At 57.3% G+C, this 15818-nt stretch overlaps 1 protein-coding gene across 2 annotated transcripts in view; it reads left to right on the forward strand.

Moving 5' to 3' along the window:
* The window catches only part of ZBTB16 (zinc finger and BTB domain containing 16), a 99817-nt gene extending 87849 nt beyond the window's left edge, over positions 1-11968 (forward strand). For both annotated transcript variants that reach the window (XM_026057987.1, XM_026057988.1), the window contains 3 exons: positions 18-188; positions 6425-6592; positions 7665-11968. In XM_026057987.1, coding sequence (XP_025913772.1) covers positions 18-188; positions 6425-6592; positions 7665-7894 — 569 coding nt within the window. In that variant the 3' untranslated portion in view covers positions 7895-11968. The remainder of the gene's footprint in view (positions 1-17; positions 189-6424; positions 6593-7664) is intronic.
* Positions 11969-15818: the final 3850 nt, after the last annotated feature.

Raw genomic sequence — 15818 nt, forward strand, 5'->3', positions numbered from 1 at the left:
TTCTCCCTCTCTTGCAGGCACGGACATGGCTGTCTTCTGCCTGCTGTGCGGCAAGCGCTTCCAGACGCAGACGGCCCTGCAGCAGCACATGGAGGTGCACGCGGGAGTGCGCAGCTACATCTGCAGCGAGTGCAACCGCACCTTCCCCAGCCACACGGCCCTCAAGAGGCACCTGCGCTCCCACACAGGTAAGGTGGCGCGGTGGCGCGGCGCCCGAGCGCGCCCGACGGGCTGCAGCATCCCCGACTCGTGAGCGGCGGCGCGGGAGCTCTGTAGCTGCCCGAGTGCACGGGGCACGTCCCTGGCACGGGCGCTACCTGCTGCAGCCCGGGCAAGGAGCGATCCTCACCACCCTTGGGTCAGTAAGGGCTCCAGAGACGCTTGCTTTTCCTTTTTGTTTTAAAAAGAACAAGTCAAATTGTCCTTAGAAAAAAAAGCCTCAAGGCAACTGTAACCCACAGTTGAGGTTGTTTGGGTTWAAAAAACAAAACCAAGGAAAAGAAGCCCCATGTAATAAGTTGATCCAGTATAATGTGACATGTRACCTTCCTAGGGGATGTGCGATCATACCCCACTTCATCGGCTTAGGCGCAGTAGATGCACGCAATCAGCTGGTGCTCGGCCTTGATGGGATTATAGGGACCTGTGCGACGCGTACGTGGCGTGTGAATTGCACGCTCCACCAGAGCACCGCTCGGCTGGAGGAGAGTCRGGGTGTGAAGGCGCAGATGTGACCGCGTCACGCGCTGTCCTCACAGTGCCTGCTGCAGAACTGCCGTGCTCGCGGCAGCCCCAGAGCATGCTGCCAGGCTGCTGAGCCGGTGTCCTCAGGTGCTCTGCCGCGCTCCGCTGAGCAAATCCTCGCTACCAGCAGCGACCCGTGCTTTAAGAAGAGCGAAGGGCAGTACCCTCCTTCGGCAGAACCGCTCTGGAGAGCCCAGCCTCACGCTTGACGGCTCTGGTCAGAGCAGCTGCGTCTGCCTCGAGACGTCCCCGACGAGGGGAAGACCACTTCCTGCTAACCTGACCACCATGATCTCATATCAGTTATAAAACTTCACTACTTGCAGTGTAAGAGCAAGCAATTCTTAGAATATCGACAACTAAAGACTGGTCATACGTAGGAAATGGAGGTGTATATATCCATGATGTTCAAGACAGAACTAAAAAGATTTTGAAACTTGGCTAGCAGGTTTAGCTACCTGATTTGCAGTACTGCAGCAGACACTTYCTGACAGTGCAAAGCTACCTGTCCCCTGCAGAATCACTCCACTGCTTCTGTCCAGTCAGGCGCCCAAAACTGGTCATAACTTTTGGAAAATGTTTGCATAGGAACAGGATGGTTTCCCTGGAAGTTTTTGCTTGTGCAGGACATCTGAGAGATAGCAGGCTGCTCAGACAGGCTGTTCATGTGCTTTTCCCGTTGAGTTGGGAGAATGGTGCAAAACGGCGAGGGAGAACACACGTGCAGGGTGCTGGCGGCGAAGGGCAGAGGAGCTGGACGTAAGCCAGGCTTCACCAGCTACAGCTGTCTCATCCGAAAGCAGGAGTCTAAAGGAGCTGAATATCCAGAGCTCTCTGCATTTCAGTAGTCTTTTGGTGCTAAATCCTGACCTAAAGTTAGGGAGTTTGTTTCCTTTTGAGCGTCGATGCACATGCTGCTTGGCTCTGCATCCGGACACAGGTGTGCTGCAGTTTAAGAGCAATGTGTCTTTGCTGCTTTTGCCTCTTCTGCTGACTTTTGACCATCTCCCGTGCTTCTTTAGATGTTGTTGTGCCTGGGTGTGGGTCATTTACTTGTAAATCCTGAGGAAAAAGTAGAAAAAAGGGGGRRAAAARGRWTYCCCCCCCCCAGAGGCTTCCAGCTGGCCGCAGCGCGCCTGAGCACCCGCACAGCTTCTCGGTCCCATACCGTAGCCTGGCTCCATGTGGTGCCCCAATCCGAGGGAAACCGCGTGAGGATTGACCGGCTTCAGCTGCTGAGACCCAAAAGGCCGGAACAGTGGAGAAGAAGGTGGTTGGGTTATTCCTGCCTCCTTTCAGCCAAGTTTGAGCGCGGTGCCTRGAAGCGGTCCCTCTGCCCCCCGCTACGGTGGCTCTGGCTGAGCGTTCCCCTGAGGTTAGATTAGCGCCAATTTTCCAACAGCGACACATCTGCCGTGGCAGCTCCCCTTTTCCTGGCCAAACCCTCGTGCGTGGACACATCAGCACCCCGGCGGTTCGCACCGTAGCCCCGGAGGGCTGCAGCAGCCCCCCGGCCCCCCGCGAGGCCGAGCGCGGCACGGCACCTCCGAGTGCAACGTGCCTTTCCCGGCGGGCTCTTAGCATTGGCGTAAGACCMTTCATCCGAGCACCTCTACAGCTTTGCAGATATGGGTCAAGTATTACTGCGCGTGAGCAAACGGGGGCATGCGGCACCCGGCTGCCGGTCGCTTAGCCGGGCACGGAGCCGAGCCGTCCTGGTCGCCCTGCCCCTTCCCTGCTGCCCCTCTCCCGGCCAAGCCGCCGCGGTGCTCCCGGGGGATAAGCAGCCGCCGGCCAGCGCTCGTGGCTGCTCGGGCCCGTGCCCAGGCGCTGCCCTCCGTCCCGGGGGAGGGCGGCTGGCKCGACCCTCGTGCGCAGCTCCCCGCGGCCGGGCACGTGCTGCGCCGCCTGAAAGCAGCGCTTCCTGATGAGTCCCGGGGGACGGTGACCTATTGCCGGGCCCGGTGATTAGCTGGATTGTGCCRCGCTGTGTGCCGGGGAGGCTGGCCTGTAATTTGCAGCCTTGCTATGAATCACAGGCACTGAAATTGCTTTTTGCAGTGGCGGGGAGGAGGGGATTGTTTGCAGGTGGGTGGAGAACGCGCTCCTCTCCCGTCGTTCTCCAGCAGAAGTTGGAGGCTCGCGCTCCCTCCGCGGCCTCGTTCTGATTGCCAATTTGTTTCTGGTGGGTTGGCAAATACGCATGAAGCGTGGATAGCTCTTTTCCTTTCCCCTTTTAGTAGGGTCCCAGCAGGCACAGCGCCCTAAAAGGGGGACGCTGGCTGCTGGGGTCTGTGTTGGCGATATCGCCAAAAGGCAGCTCCGTCCCCGGCTTCTGGAGCTGTGATTTCCAGAGCTGCATGTTGCGGGGGGGTTCTCGGTCTGGGAGAGGAAAAGCAGCAGCGTGTATTTCTTCACAAGTACTAGCTAAGGCAAAACCCAAAAAAAGTCTCATCTGACCCTTTTTGCAGGTTTTAATCAAAGAAGGTGCACTCAAGGTTACAGATGCTGGTTATTAGAAGGAGATTACAGAAGGGAGGCCTCCGGAGATGATGTGCTGCCTTTAGTAAAGTTTGTTGTGAGGCTTTTAGTTGCTGTTAATCTTCAGTGGCGTTGATGGTCAATAGATATTAGGAGAATGCTGAAAGACCTGCTAGTAGGATAGCTTGGTGGTTATAAACACATTAATACCAAGTGCAATAGATATTTATAACAAGTAATGCACTGACCCGGATTGCGGGTTATAACATGGATTCCATCATAACCTGTGATAGTTTATTAGGTCCTGATTTGAAGAAAATCAGGATGGCGTAGTGCTTTATGAATGTGTAATTGTGCTTGCTGACTAGGGTGTGATGATGTTTTTTCTGAATGGGAGTCCGATGGTTGAGCTCCACAAAAGCAGCCCAAGGAGCAGCACTCGGCTTCGTAGCGTAAAACTTTGCCCGACTCGTTCCTTGCCCCTTCGGGTGYGAGCGGCCCTGGAGCTGTGCTGGGAAAGCAGCAGAAAGCCGAGGTTCCCTTTTCACTGTGAGCAGAAAAGGGCTACGGCCCTTCAGGTATGTCCCGTTTCTGCCCGTTGGCTCCTTTGGGGCRTAGATGTAGGTGAGACAGAGGAGGAATTGTCTGCGCCGCATGTGAAAAGTGAGACCGGGACTCTGTTGCTGGTTATTTTCAAACCAAACACTTCCCTCGATTTCCTTAGTGCCGTTGTATGAACGGTTTAATCTCTCTGCCTCCATTTCCTGTCTGGAGAACGGGAATAATTAGCGTTTTTCCCCCGACGCTGTGTCTCACGCCGGCTCGGTCTCCGCGGCAGGCGGTGCGCGTCTCCGCTCGGCCGGGTGCCCGCTCAGAAGCGCACGGCCCCTCCGCAACGGCACATTCCCGTCCTTAAAACGGAGGCTGCAGCACGGCACGGCTCGGCAAGGCTCGGCTCGGCCGCTAGCAGCTGTGCTGGGAACCGCTGGCCAGCGAGGCCGTGGCAGTGACGGATCCCTGCTTCACGCGGCCGAAGGTGGGATAAACTCTCCGCTGCGGCGGGAAGGCGCTTCGGGGCCGGCGGCTGGCTGCACCGCGGGCTGGCCGGCGCCGGGTAGGGGCGTGAAAGCGGGTCGCAGGTGCAGAGGGCTGGCCGGAGGGGGCCCTCGTTAGTCCCCTTTGCCCCGCGCCTCGTGTCAGGCTCATCGGGGCCCTGCAAAGTTAATCAGCGTGCCGCAAATCGGATCCTTCTCGCCGCGCCGCAGCCGGCTCCGAGCGTGCCGTGAGGACGTGGCCCCGGGCAGCGTCCCCGCGGCCAGGCTGCAGCAGGTGCTGCCTGCTCCCGTTTCTTGTTGGCCTCGCTCTGGAGATGCCATATTTAAACTCATTTAGCATGTGACCGGGCTGATAATTAAATTCATGAAGATCTTGTCAAACTAGCTCCTGAGTTTAACACTTCATTTAAAGTACCAGGACACTGTAAAGAAGCAGCAGGAGGAAAAAAAACCCACTGCTCCCATCGGTGGCTTCGGCCAAACATGTGAATTATCCACCTGGCTTCCGTTTACACGTGTTCTTCAGAAAATGAACGCACGGAAATGTGGCGAGCCCTGACACGGGTGCCGGGCAGTGAAATCGGTACCTTTGATTTGGGGAACAAGGAGCCAAGCAGAGTCTTAAGGCAACAGCTGGAAATGGGGAGGGGGCAGGCGGACCGTGCGTCCGGCTCCACGCGGTGCGAGCCAGCTCCGGCGGCAGAGCAAGCGCGCATGCAAGTCCTCGCAGCCCCAGCCCACCGCTTTGAAAAGCTTTCTTGGATTTGGGGGTTTTTTGTTTTTCGTTTTTTGTTTTTCTTTTCTTTTTTTTTCTTTCTTTTTTTTTTTTTAACTCCAAGCGCCACCTTTGCTGCCCCCGCCGTCTTTGCAGAGGAGCCGCCCCGGCGCTGCCTTCCCGGGCGTTGCGCGTGCTGCCGGCGCGGGGTCTCGGGGCAGATCGCAGCGGCGTTAGCGCTGCTCCCTGCGCCCACAGGAGCCCCCGCTGCCGCCTCCGTCCCCGTCCCCCCGGGAAGGAGCCGTTAGCAGGCTCCGAAGCAGCAGCGTCCCCGGCTCGCCGCGCRGCCCCTCGCCCCCTTGCTGCCGCCGCCGGGGTCTGCGCGGGGAGCGCTGCGGATCTGGTGCGTTTCAGCCCTGCAAGCTCGCCGCCAGTCTGCAGCGATCAAAAAATAATGTGAAATATCACGGCACTGTTATACGCAAAGCTCTAGAAAGAGTAATCGTGTGGCGCGGCTGGAAGGGCTGGAAACGCTGGCGTAGACGGGGGATTTATGTGGCCGGTCTGTCTTTGGGAGGGGGCAAAGGGCTGCGGGTTTTGTCTCCAGGTCCAAAGAGAAAACAGAGAGAGAGTAAAATATCATTTTAAAGAGGAAGTGAAAGCACAGGCATGTGAGTATATAACTAGAAGGACAATTTATGCCCAGGCACGAGTGCAGTTTGACATGGGGATAATGAAAAAACGTAGGTCATTGTGGATGACTTAAGCCTTCACAGCTGAAGAAAATGTATGAAATGCGAGGAACATTACACGCTTGGCAGCTCTGCACATCTGCAGTAGGACAAGTGAAATACAGTTGGCCATTCTTTACCATAAACTGTGGTTGTAGGATATGCAGCACAGAGAAATTGTAATTACAGTGACAAGACAAATCAGTAATATTTAAATATTCATGAACAAAGTCTTGGACGATCAATCTATCTTTATTGTCCTTGCCTTCACTGCTGTAATAAATAAGTAGCTGGAGCCCTCACCTTTCATTCAAATAATTCGGAGTTTGGTGCTGAACTGAAGTTCATTTATCAGCCACCCGATCCGGAGCATTTTAAATGCCCCTGCTCACCCCGAGCGGGGGCCGGGGGCCGCAGGCGTCGCGCGGCGGGGGCAGCTGAGCTGGGGCATCTGCTGGGGCTTGCCGAGAGGTGCACGGCGCTGCCCGTCYGTCGCTGGGGGTGCCGCCAGCCCCGCTCCCCCGCCTCGGCCCCCTCCCCGGGCACGGGGCACCCGCGGCGGCGGGGCAGGAGTCCTCCCCGGCGCGATGGGAGGCCGCGGGACCTCGCAAAGGGGCCCCCGGCGGCGCGCCGGTAGCGCGGGGCTTGCGCGGGGACGGCCCTGCGGTGGCCCTGACACGGTCCTTGTGCGATTGCAGGCGACCACCCCTACGAGTGCGAGTTCTGCGGCAGCTGCTTCCGAGACGAGAGCACGCTCAAAGGCCACAAGCGCATCCACACTGGAGAGAAACCCTAYGAATGCAACGGCTGCGGCAAAAAGTTCAGCCTAAAGCACCAGCTGGAGACCCACTACCGGGTTCACACAGGTACGTGCTGCGCGCCCTGCCCGCGGCCGGGACCGCACGGCGCGGGGGGCTGCGTCGGGCACGCTGCCCTGCCGTGGCCTTGCAGGCTACCTAGAGCTGGCCCGGCTCTGCGGCGGGGTGGACACCGCTCCGGGACAGCCTAGACCGCTGCAGGAGTGAGAAAGCGGGAGCCCATCCCCCAGCAAGTGCTCGGTGGCCCTGATATTGGGCTTGGGTCCCCTGCGCCATGCTGGCTCCGGCGGCGGGAGGTGCCAGCTCTTGCTCCATGGTGGATCCAGTTGTCCCCAAGCGGATGCCTGGCGCTGGACCGTTGCTCCATGAGACCACATCCACCTCTGCACCGGTGGCTCTTCCCAAAGCAGGTCCTGCCATCCTCTGCCCAACCCGCTGCTCCCCTGGCTTTTGGGCAGCAACCCAGCACCGCAGCAGCCTTCCCCTTTCGCCCTGAAACGCTTCCCCATCCAAGGGGCCTGCAGCGTGGGCTGGGGCTGCGGGAAGGCAGCCGCAGCTCCTGAGGAATCCAGGGTTTCTGCCGAGGATAATGAATCATTGAATGCATCAGCATGTAACTATTGTAAATAGTGGATCAATATTTAGATCACTTTTGCTGTTCATTACTTCATTATTCGCTGTGTCTGTGCACAGAGCGAGTATCAATATCGGGAAGGCTGGGCAGTTAATTACCGCACTAAAGYGAGGCCCTGAAATCTCAGCCCCAGCCTCACACGTTATCAAAATGATTCTCGAGCTGAAGAGCCAGAGGCGGCGGGCGTCCCGGCCGGGAGCCCCGGGCGCTCGCGGGAGCAGAGCCGTTGCCGGAGCTATCAGCAGCCGCCTCGCGGGAGGGCTCCCCCAGCCCCATGGAGGGAGGGTGCGCAGACCTTGCCGTCGGAGGACGGCCTGCCCCGTGCGCCCTGCCCTCCCGACGCTCGTCGGGTGCTCGTGCTGCGGCGCCTGAGCCCTCCCGGAGCGCTTGCTGCCGGCGCGGCCGGCTCTGCGGACGGGCGGGCGGGCACCGCCGGCGGCTCACGCCCCCGTCTCTCTGTGTTTCTCTTCCTCTCGCGGCCTGCAGGTGAGAAGCCCTTTGAATGCAAGCTGTGTCACCAGCGGTCCCGAGATTACTCGGCCATGATCAAACACCTTAGGACCCACAACGGCGCTTCCCCGTACCAGTGCACTATCTGCCTGGAGTACTGCCCCAGCCTCTCCGCCATGCAGAAACACATGAAGGGCCACAAGCCAGAGGAGATCCCCACCGACTGGAGGATAGAGAAGACCTATCTCTACCTGTGCTACGTTTAAGGGACACGGAGGGGACGTGGGTTTGAGTCATGGAGGACTGGGCAAAAAAATGCATCATCCATGGCCTTCTGTTCTTATTTCTCGTTTGTTGCTGTTACTAGAAGGATTCTGTTTGTGTTTGCGGCTCGGGCGGCGTGGGCCCACCGCGGCGGGGTGCGGGGCCAGCCCGCCGCCCTTTCTTGTGTTCTCCTTGCAGTCAGCGAGCGCACGCGGCGCAGCAGAACCCAGCCTCAGCCAAATCCTTGGCTGCGTTTCCTGGCCGCCCGCCGCCAGGCCGGGGACGAGCAGGGGAAGCGCGCTGGATGGGGAAGGAGAGAGCGGTCTGTCGAAAGCAGGGTCTCGCGACATCTCCTTTCCCCACCAAAGTCTTTGCTCTGGCTCCCCCTCCCCAGCTGCTCGCTCACCCACGCTCAGTTGCCTGCTGCACTTGCAACCTTGCCCGTGGGTGGCAAGGTGGGGAAAACACGTATTGTTTAAAGCCCCAAGTTAGAGGCGTTTCCCCGGCTTGACTGTCCGTCACCAGTCGTAGCCAGCACAGGTGGCTCTCGATATGAAGGACCGTATCAGGAAGGTTGCGCGCTGATGATGTGGTTCATGTTGCAGCCCCAGATTTTGCAATGACCAGTGGTTTGGGAAGGCTTTAATTTTTTCTTTTTTTTCCCCCCCCCGCTCCCTCCATCACCATAAAAAAGCATTGGCAGACCTGCTGAGAAGCCACCTGCTCCAGCAGCGCCTTTCCCCCGCCCGTTGCGGCAGGCGCTGGGGCCGCCGGGCGCGCAGGAAGGTGCTCGCCGTGGCCTGGGGGAGGTAAGCCCGGCGCCGGTGGGGTTCCCCGGGTCCGGGGCTGCTGCGTCGCAGGCAGCACAGAGCTTCCTCCAGGCGTTTTCAGTAATGCGCAAGCGTGCGGCGGGAAAGCAGCCCCGCTTTGGAGAAGGCGGCGCGGGGGCAGGAGAGCCAAGCTGGGAGGAGAATACCGGGAGAGAAGAGCGCGAGCAAGCGCCCGCCTTGCCGTGGGAGCCCGGGCGGCCGCTTTTCCCGCTCGCGCCGGCAGCGTTGCGCTGGGTGCTGCGATGGGGGGCTGTGTCAGCGGTGGTGGTTGTGCTGCTATAATAAAGGCTGTTTCCGCAACCCTGGCACATGCCGGTCTGTTCGCGAGTGCAGAGCGGGGCTGCGGGCATCGCCGGAGAGCGCGACCCCGGCTCCTGACCAAAGACCTCTCTATGCATTTGCTTTCTCTTCTCGTCTTTTCCTGGGGGCGGGCAGGGGAGGCGCGTGGGGGCGCCGGCGGCGGGGCTCCCGCCTCTGCTCCTGCTCCCCGAGGCCCCTGGGTCCCGCCGGCCGCTTGCCTGGAACGAGTTTGTGCGGGCTCTGGGGCCGCGGGGTGCCGCTGGGCTCGGTGCGGGTGCTGCCGCTGGGTGTGCGCTGTGCTGGGCTCCCAGAGCCTGGGCCCCGGCTGGCTGCAAGGAGCCATGCTCCCCATGGGGAGGCTTCTCCTTTTTATTCCTTTTTTTCCTTTTTTTTTTTTTTTTCCTTTTTTTGGAGCGTTTGGAACATGCCGATAATTTTTTTGCCCAGCCCTCAACCCTAGGAAGCTATGAAGGAGTGAATGGTGAGAGATGGCTTTGCTTCGTGTTTTTTGCTTCGTGTTTGTTTTTAAAAGTTTTTGAATATTTCTGTGTTTAGCACATTTTACTTGAAATTACCTCGTTTTTTTGTGACCTCATGAGCTTTTATTGATTTGGGGGGGAGTGGGGTGGGGGGGAGTGTTGCTTTTTGAAATGCCTGGGCCGTTTGCAGGCCGTGTCCCAGCCCGGCGGCGTGCGACCCGTGTGCTCGGTGTGATTGCAGCAGCACCGGGGCGGCCGTGAAAGGGATGTTGCGGTGGATTTTTTTGTCAGCCTCCTTTCGTGCATTATCATTACCAAAATTGGTATTTTTTTGAATGGCCTGCCTGACAGAGCCTGGATTGTTGATTCTGAAAGCTACCTCTTATGTTTTTGTTTTGTTTTTATTTTGCAGTTTAAAAAGCACATTTTGCAATATTTGCGTTTGCTTTGTGATGTCATTTCAATTTTCATCTCATGCTTTACTTGCAGTTGTATATTATTTTGTAATTTAGCTGCATTTGTATTAAACGGAAAAAAAAGTTAGGGAAATGTTTTGTAGAAGGGAGTAAAGGGAAGCGAATGGAAGGGGTGTTTCTGCTGTTGTCCCCAGCCTCGTCTCGACTGTCGGGAAAAATTCGAAGGCCTTAAACTGGGGGAAATAACTTCATGTGGCAGTGGAGCGGAGTAAATGACCGTCTAGTGACGATTTAGTACTTTGGAAAGGAAAGAGTTAAACTTGAATATGTGAATAGAGCAGTAGAGTGTCGTTTATAATGTGAAAAAYGTGCGTGTGAAAACACTGAGGGCAGAACTTGGACGAATGCATGTGCACTAACGCATCGGCCTTGCGTTAGCCGGCGACGGCAGGAGATTTGCCTCCGAGATTTGCTCGCGACCGGAGCCGATGCCCGGATGGCGGGAGGCGTTTCGCTGGGGGCGGCGGTGCGGGGGCGGCGGGAGCCCTGTCTGCGCGGGCAGCTCGCTCTCTGTACATACACGTGCGTGTGTGGCTGATGCTGTCGTTGCCGCTTTGTGTCGCCGAGGAGAAGCAGGACCGATGCTGGTTTAGTACAATCCGGGATGTAACTCTGGAGAATGGCTTGTCGAATCTTTGTGCCTAAAAAAAAACACAAAAAAAACCCCACAGTTCCTTCACATAAAACGTTGCTGCAATTTCTCACACGTGTATGGTACCTTCTTGCAGTGAACTGGTACTGCCGGTCGCGGGGCGTCATGGTACTGCTGAGCGCACGGCTGGGCTCACGCGGCACTTTTTTTCTTTGCAGTTGTTTTAACATGTTCCCTGCCCTCTCCCCGTCCCCTTCCCCCCCTCCGCCGCGGCTAGCAGCGCGTTTGGGCCGGGGGCTCCGCGCGGCGGGAGGCTGCCGCTTTGCTCCTTGCTCGTTCCGCGGACAGCGCGAGGTGAAAGTCTCGCAAGGGTTCTGAGCTGCGCGGCGGCGCTTTGGCGAGGGCGCAGCTGTCGGAGCAGCCGCTGATGTTTCTGTTGGTTTTCTCTGCGCTGGAGCCTGCCGTGCCGCGGAGCGCCGTGCCGTGCCGTGCCGTGCYGTGCCGCGGTGCCYGGGCGGCCGAGGCCGGCGGGCGCAGCAGTACCATGCCTCTCCCCCTCCCAGTACCAGCGTCCGGGTGTGCGCCATAGTATTTGTTTCCCATAGTGTTACGTATGCATGATCTTTTAAGGCTAAGAAGCCGTGGTAAAGCTCCATGACACCTATCCATATATATATCTGACTATATATATGTATATTATAGCACTGAGGACCAACTGCCCTGCTGGACCAAGCAAATAAGGCTTTCTTTCATTGCTTGTCTTTATGTCGTGACAGCCCAAGTGCCAGTCTGATTGCTCTGTATTAAGAATAGTGTTTTGAATTAATTGATGTTATAGTTCCGTCTACCTCAGCACCTCCTGTTAGCCTCATTTTAGAAGGTGCCCAATTTTTTGTTTTTGTTTTTTCAGATTATTGGTTACTATTTTTTGTACAACTCTTTCTCTGTTTCTGTTTTCTCGTTCTGTTTGTTTCTTTGCAGTACTGCTTGCGAGTCCTATCTGTTCTCTAGCCACAGATGCAGTTAGCTAAAAATTTAAAAGAATAAAAAAAATCCCAAGTTGTGGTGTCTTCTAGTTGCAGCTCTCCACATCTGCCTTCATTCTGTGTAGATTCAGATGCATTTCTTTGTAAAACTTCAGTGTTTCTGACAGAGGAAAAAAAAGAAAAAAAAAGAATATACTGCTGCAGGTTTTTTTCTCTCCATGTGTCACTAAGTGAAGTTCGTGCCTTCTATAGCAAAGAGAATATTTTTTACATCCTACTAACAGTAGATTTTTTTGTAGTGAACATTTTTTGTATTTTTATTTATAAGTCTCATAAGGAAAATAGCAATGTTCAGTTGTATACCTTGAATCTGCAGTTAGAAAAAAATAATAAAGTTAATTCAGTTGTCTCGGCCTGCCGTCTCTTCTTTCTGCTCTTTGCTTAGACGTTTCCCTGCCGGGAGGAGGAGCAGCCGGTCGGATGAGCCAGCGCCGCGCCGGCGAGCGCCCCGCGGGACGGGGAGCGCCTCCTCCCCGCCGCCGCGGCGCCCCTGCCGGCCCCCCGAAGAYGGGAACAGATGGCAGCGGCAGCGAGACTCCCACCTTTGAAGCAACATTTAATAGCGCTTTTCTGCCAAATGACACCAGAGCAGAGGCTGAGGCGCCCCAGGTGGGTCGTGCGCCCCGGGGACGCGGGTGAGAGGAGGTGGGTGACGCGCGACCTGCTGCCCGCGCCGGGTGAGCCACAGCCGCGGGACGTGTGCCCGCATCCCGCGCTGCCCCCGCGGCCTTCCTTCCTCCCCCGCGGCCTTCCTTCCTCCCCCGCGGCCTTCCTCCCCCGGCCCCAGAGCAGGAGGCGTCAAAGCCCCATGGTGTCTCTGTCTCCGGGGTTTCACGCTTTAAGGCGAGCAGCAGCTGCCTCTCCTCTGAAGACCGGTGGGCTGGAAGATCCTTTCCCAGGGAAACGCGAGGTGCGTAACGGTGGGTCTCCAGGTTTTCTTTTTCATTAACAGCCAGCAGCTCCCAAAACTCCTGCTTCTCATTTATGCAGACGTTCCTGCATGCTCTGGCGTAGCCGAGGGTCCTTACGCCGGCAGAAAGCTAAATGTGCCTCCTGCTTTAAGGTCCCTTGGCATCCCCGGAGACCCTTTTGTCGTGGGCCGTATGGTGCTTGACAGGGTGATTTGCTGCTGCCCTTTATTTTTCGTCTGAGGAGAGGAACAGGCATGCAGAGCTTTGGGGTTTGGGTCGTGAAAGCCAAAGKGGTTGTCCTCGGGGTTGTCCTCTTCCCACCTCTGCCAGTCAGCCCGGCTTTCTGCCTTGGGCGGAGGGTGCACGCTCAAGGGCGCACCAGTCCTTGGAGGTCTCTGCGATGGTCCCTTGGCAGACGAGCTGGAGGCAGCCAGCCTCCTCCCACCGGCACGGTGGTCCTGGCGGGCGCTGCTGGACAACGGCAAAGCCGTCAGAGGGAGAGGGAGGTGGCGGTGGGAAGAGTAGTTCCCCCACTCTTCTGTGGGGTTTGGTGGAGGCGACTCCTCGCAGGGAGGAGCTGGGGATCGGGCAGCCCTGGGGTCCGTGCGGGTCCGTGTGGRTGCACGCGGGTACGTGCGGATGTGTGCGCCGCCCCGCGCTGCCRCTGCTGCCTGTGCGCGTGGCTCACCAGGGAGCTGAGCAAGTTTGCCTCAATGAAAGTGAACTCRTTCATTTAAACCTGACTACAGAGTAGTCCGGCCCCCCGCTGTGTTAATTATCCTGTAGTTCTAAACTGATTGCTGTACACTAAGCTTAAGCCCTCCTTTATTTATTTACTGACTACATTAACAGCAAAGTCTGCACTGCTTTTATGCCGCTGCGCACTGCATGGCGCTGCGCTGAGCGCTGCTCCGGCAGCGGGGCGCGCGGGGGCTGCGGCGGCCCCCAGGCCGGCGGCTGCACCCGACTCCCCCCGCGCAGCAGCCGCGCCGGGCGCCGGCGCTGCCTGCCCTGCAGCATGGGCCCGCGCCGCCCGCGCGGAAATTAAGATGCAGTTAAGCGTTAATTACGTGGAAGCTACAGTGCAATTAGAGTCACTTAATGTAAAGCGTTACTTATTTTTTTAATGATGGATGAAATGTGCCGGGCTGCTGCTTGCGCGCCGGCCCTTTCCGTGCAGGCCCCTGCGCCGGGGTTCCCGTCGCGGCATCAGCGCGGCATGGCCCCGGAAGGCGCCAGGCGGGATTTTGGCTCGGGACATCGTGCCTCCGTGGCTTGGCGGGTGGCTCCCGAGCGCTGGGAGCACTGGAGGTGCCAGCCGAGGCTGGGCGCARGCTTTGGCCAGCGGCCTCCGAGAGCTCCCTCGCAGCAAAGCTTCCTGGGGGTGTTTGGGGCAGCCRGGGAAGTGTCTCGTAGAGGTGCTCCTAGTTCAAGCAACCTGCTATCTGCACCGTCCCTCCTAAAAGGGAGGGGATGAAATCCTTCTGCAGCATTTGGCCTCATACAAAGGAGTTGTTATAACGGGGAAATTGTCATAGGACTGGGCCTTTGTCTGCACATTCACACAGCAGCTGGGAGTGATTATGCTGCAACAATGTTCTGTTCCATCAACATTATGTCCTCATTAAACCTTTATTAGTAGATTAGATTCAGATTTATTGATTTTTTTTTTTTTTTGAGAGGAAAATCCAGACTCATGATCTTGGAAAGAAGCCTGTAACTTTTCCTGATTGCAGCACTTCCCAAAACATCGAGAGGGAAAGGCATCTTGAAGGAAGAACCCAGACCCTTTCTCCAACTTGGGCAGACTTGTTTTCCATGGGGATCTTTGGACCAGCAGAGGGTGAGCAGCTTCGCAAGGGTGTTCAGGTTATGCACAGAACTGCTCTCTAGGACAGGGAATGCTTGAGGACTTGAGCTCCCAGCCAGCGACCAAGGTGGGCCACCATAATGCAGACTGTCATTTAATGCAGGAAGGTGAGAGCCATGGTGCCTGCCCTGGGARCAGTGAGGTGCTTCCCTGGGCACCTGCAGCAGGGTGGACAGGGCTGTGGACAGTGCTTCGGGCACTGGCRGGAGAGGCTGTCTTGCTTACATCACTGGGGGGAGCAGGACATCCCTGCTAAGAGCAGCACCCGTTGAAGCAGTGAAGGTGGAGGGGGAGCAGCCTTAAGGCTGCCAGCTGTTGGTCCCTCTGCCAAGGCAGCCAGCTCTGGGGCAGAGAACAGCTCTTCTGGTGTGGACACCTGGGGCACGGCGGGTCTCCTTGTTGCACCCCGGAGTTGCCCAGTGCTGGGAGRATGGGGCAGGCAGCAAGCCTGGGGTGTTCTCACGGGCAGGCGAAGGCCAAGGGGGCTTGCTCAGCAGCCCAGCCAACCCCGTCCCCCCCGTGCCCTCTACTTGAGGCTTTGCAGGGCCAGGAGGTGTCACAAGCCCRGTTCAATGGGCCCATTGGATTTGTCTGTTGGAGCATTTGATGTTACATGAAGGCGGCTCATTCCAGAGGGTGTTAATTGCCCGCTGCAGTGATCAGGTCTGTAGCACCATCGATCTCGGTAGGATCAATGGGCTGATTTAGTGTCTCACGAACTCTTTAACTGGACACCTCATCAATAGCCAGCCGCTTACAGACCATCAGCACATTAGCACAGGCCAGTGCTGCCAGGAGCCTGCTCCACCCATCCCAGAGCCCTCCTGTCACTCAGCAGCAGTTTTCCTGCAGGTGAAGGCTCTGGGAGGGTGAGTTGGGCCATTGGCTCAGGGCTGGTGGGCTTGGGAATGGCAACAGGAGAGTTGGTGCTGTGATGGCCATGTTCTCCTACCACTTGCAGTCTCCAACGCTAGCACAAATGCAAGGAAACAGGATGGGCCTCCCTTCATCTCCAGCCTTTCCAAGGATGGTGGCTGCTCAGGTTGCTCAGGTTGCTCAGGTATGTTGCCAGTGTGAAGGGCATGTCTGTGCTATTACCAGCTTTTAGGCAAATATGGCAGAGCCAGGAACCTCCCAGAAAATGCCACCGGTGTTTCACTTTCTCTCTGTGGTCATCACGGCTGCCTTAACAGCATCAGCTCTGAAACAGGTGTAGTATCATGTTGCACAGATCRGCTGCCTACAGTTCTGGCACAAATCCCAGTCCTGCTGCTCTGTCTGGGATGGGGAAGATGGTTCTTTTCTCTCCTGCTAGACAGCAGCTTCATGCCTCTGCCTTGGCAGTGGTGGAGAGAGGGAGCGTGGCTGTTTATGACGGCAGTGGAAGTCTGCAGCAGCAGGGCCTGGGACTGGTACCCCGGC

The sequence above is a fragment of the Apteryx rowi genome, unplaced genomic scaffold (genome assembly GCF_003343035.1).
Source record: "Apteryx rowi isolate R43461 unplaced genomic scaffold, aptRow1 scaffold_141, whole genome shotgun sequence".
NCBI classification, from domain to species: domain Eukaryota; kingdom Metazoa; phylum Chordata; class Aves; order Apterygiformes; family Apterygidae; genus Apteryx; species Apteryx rowi.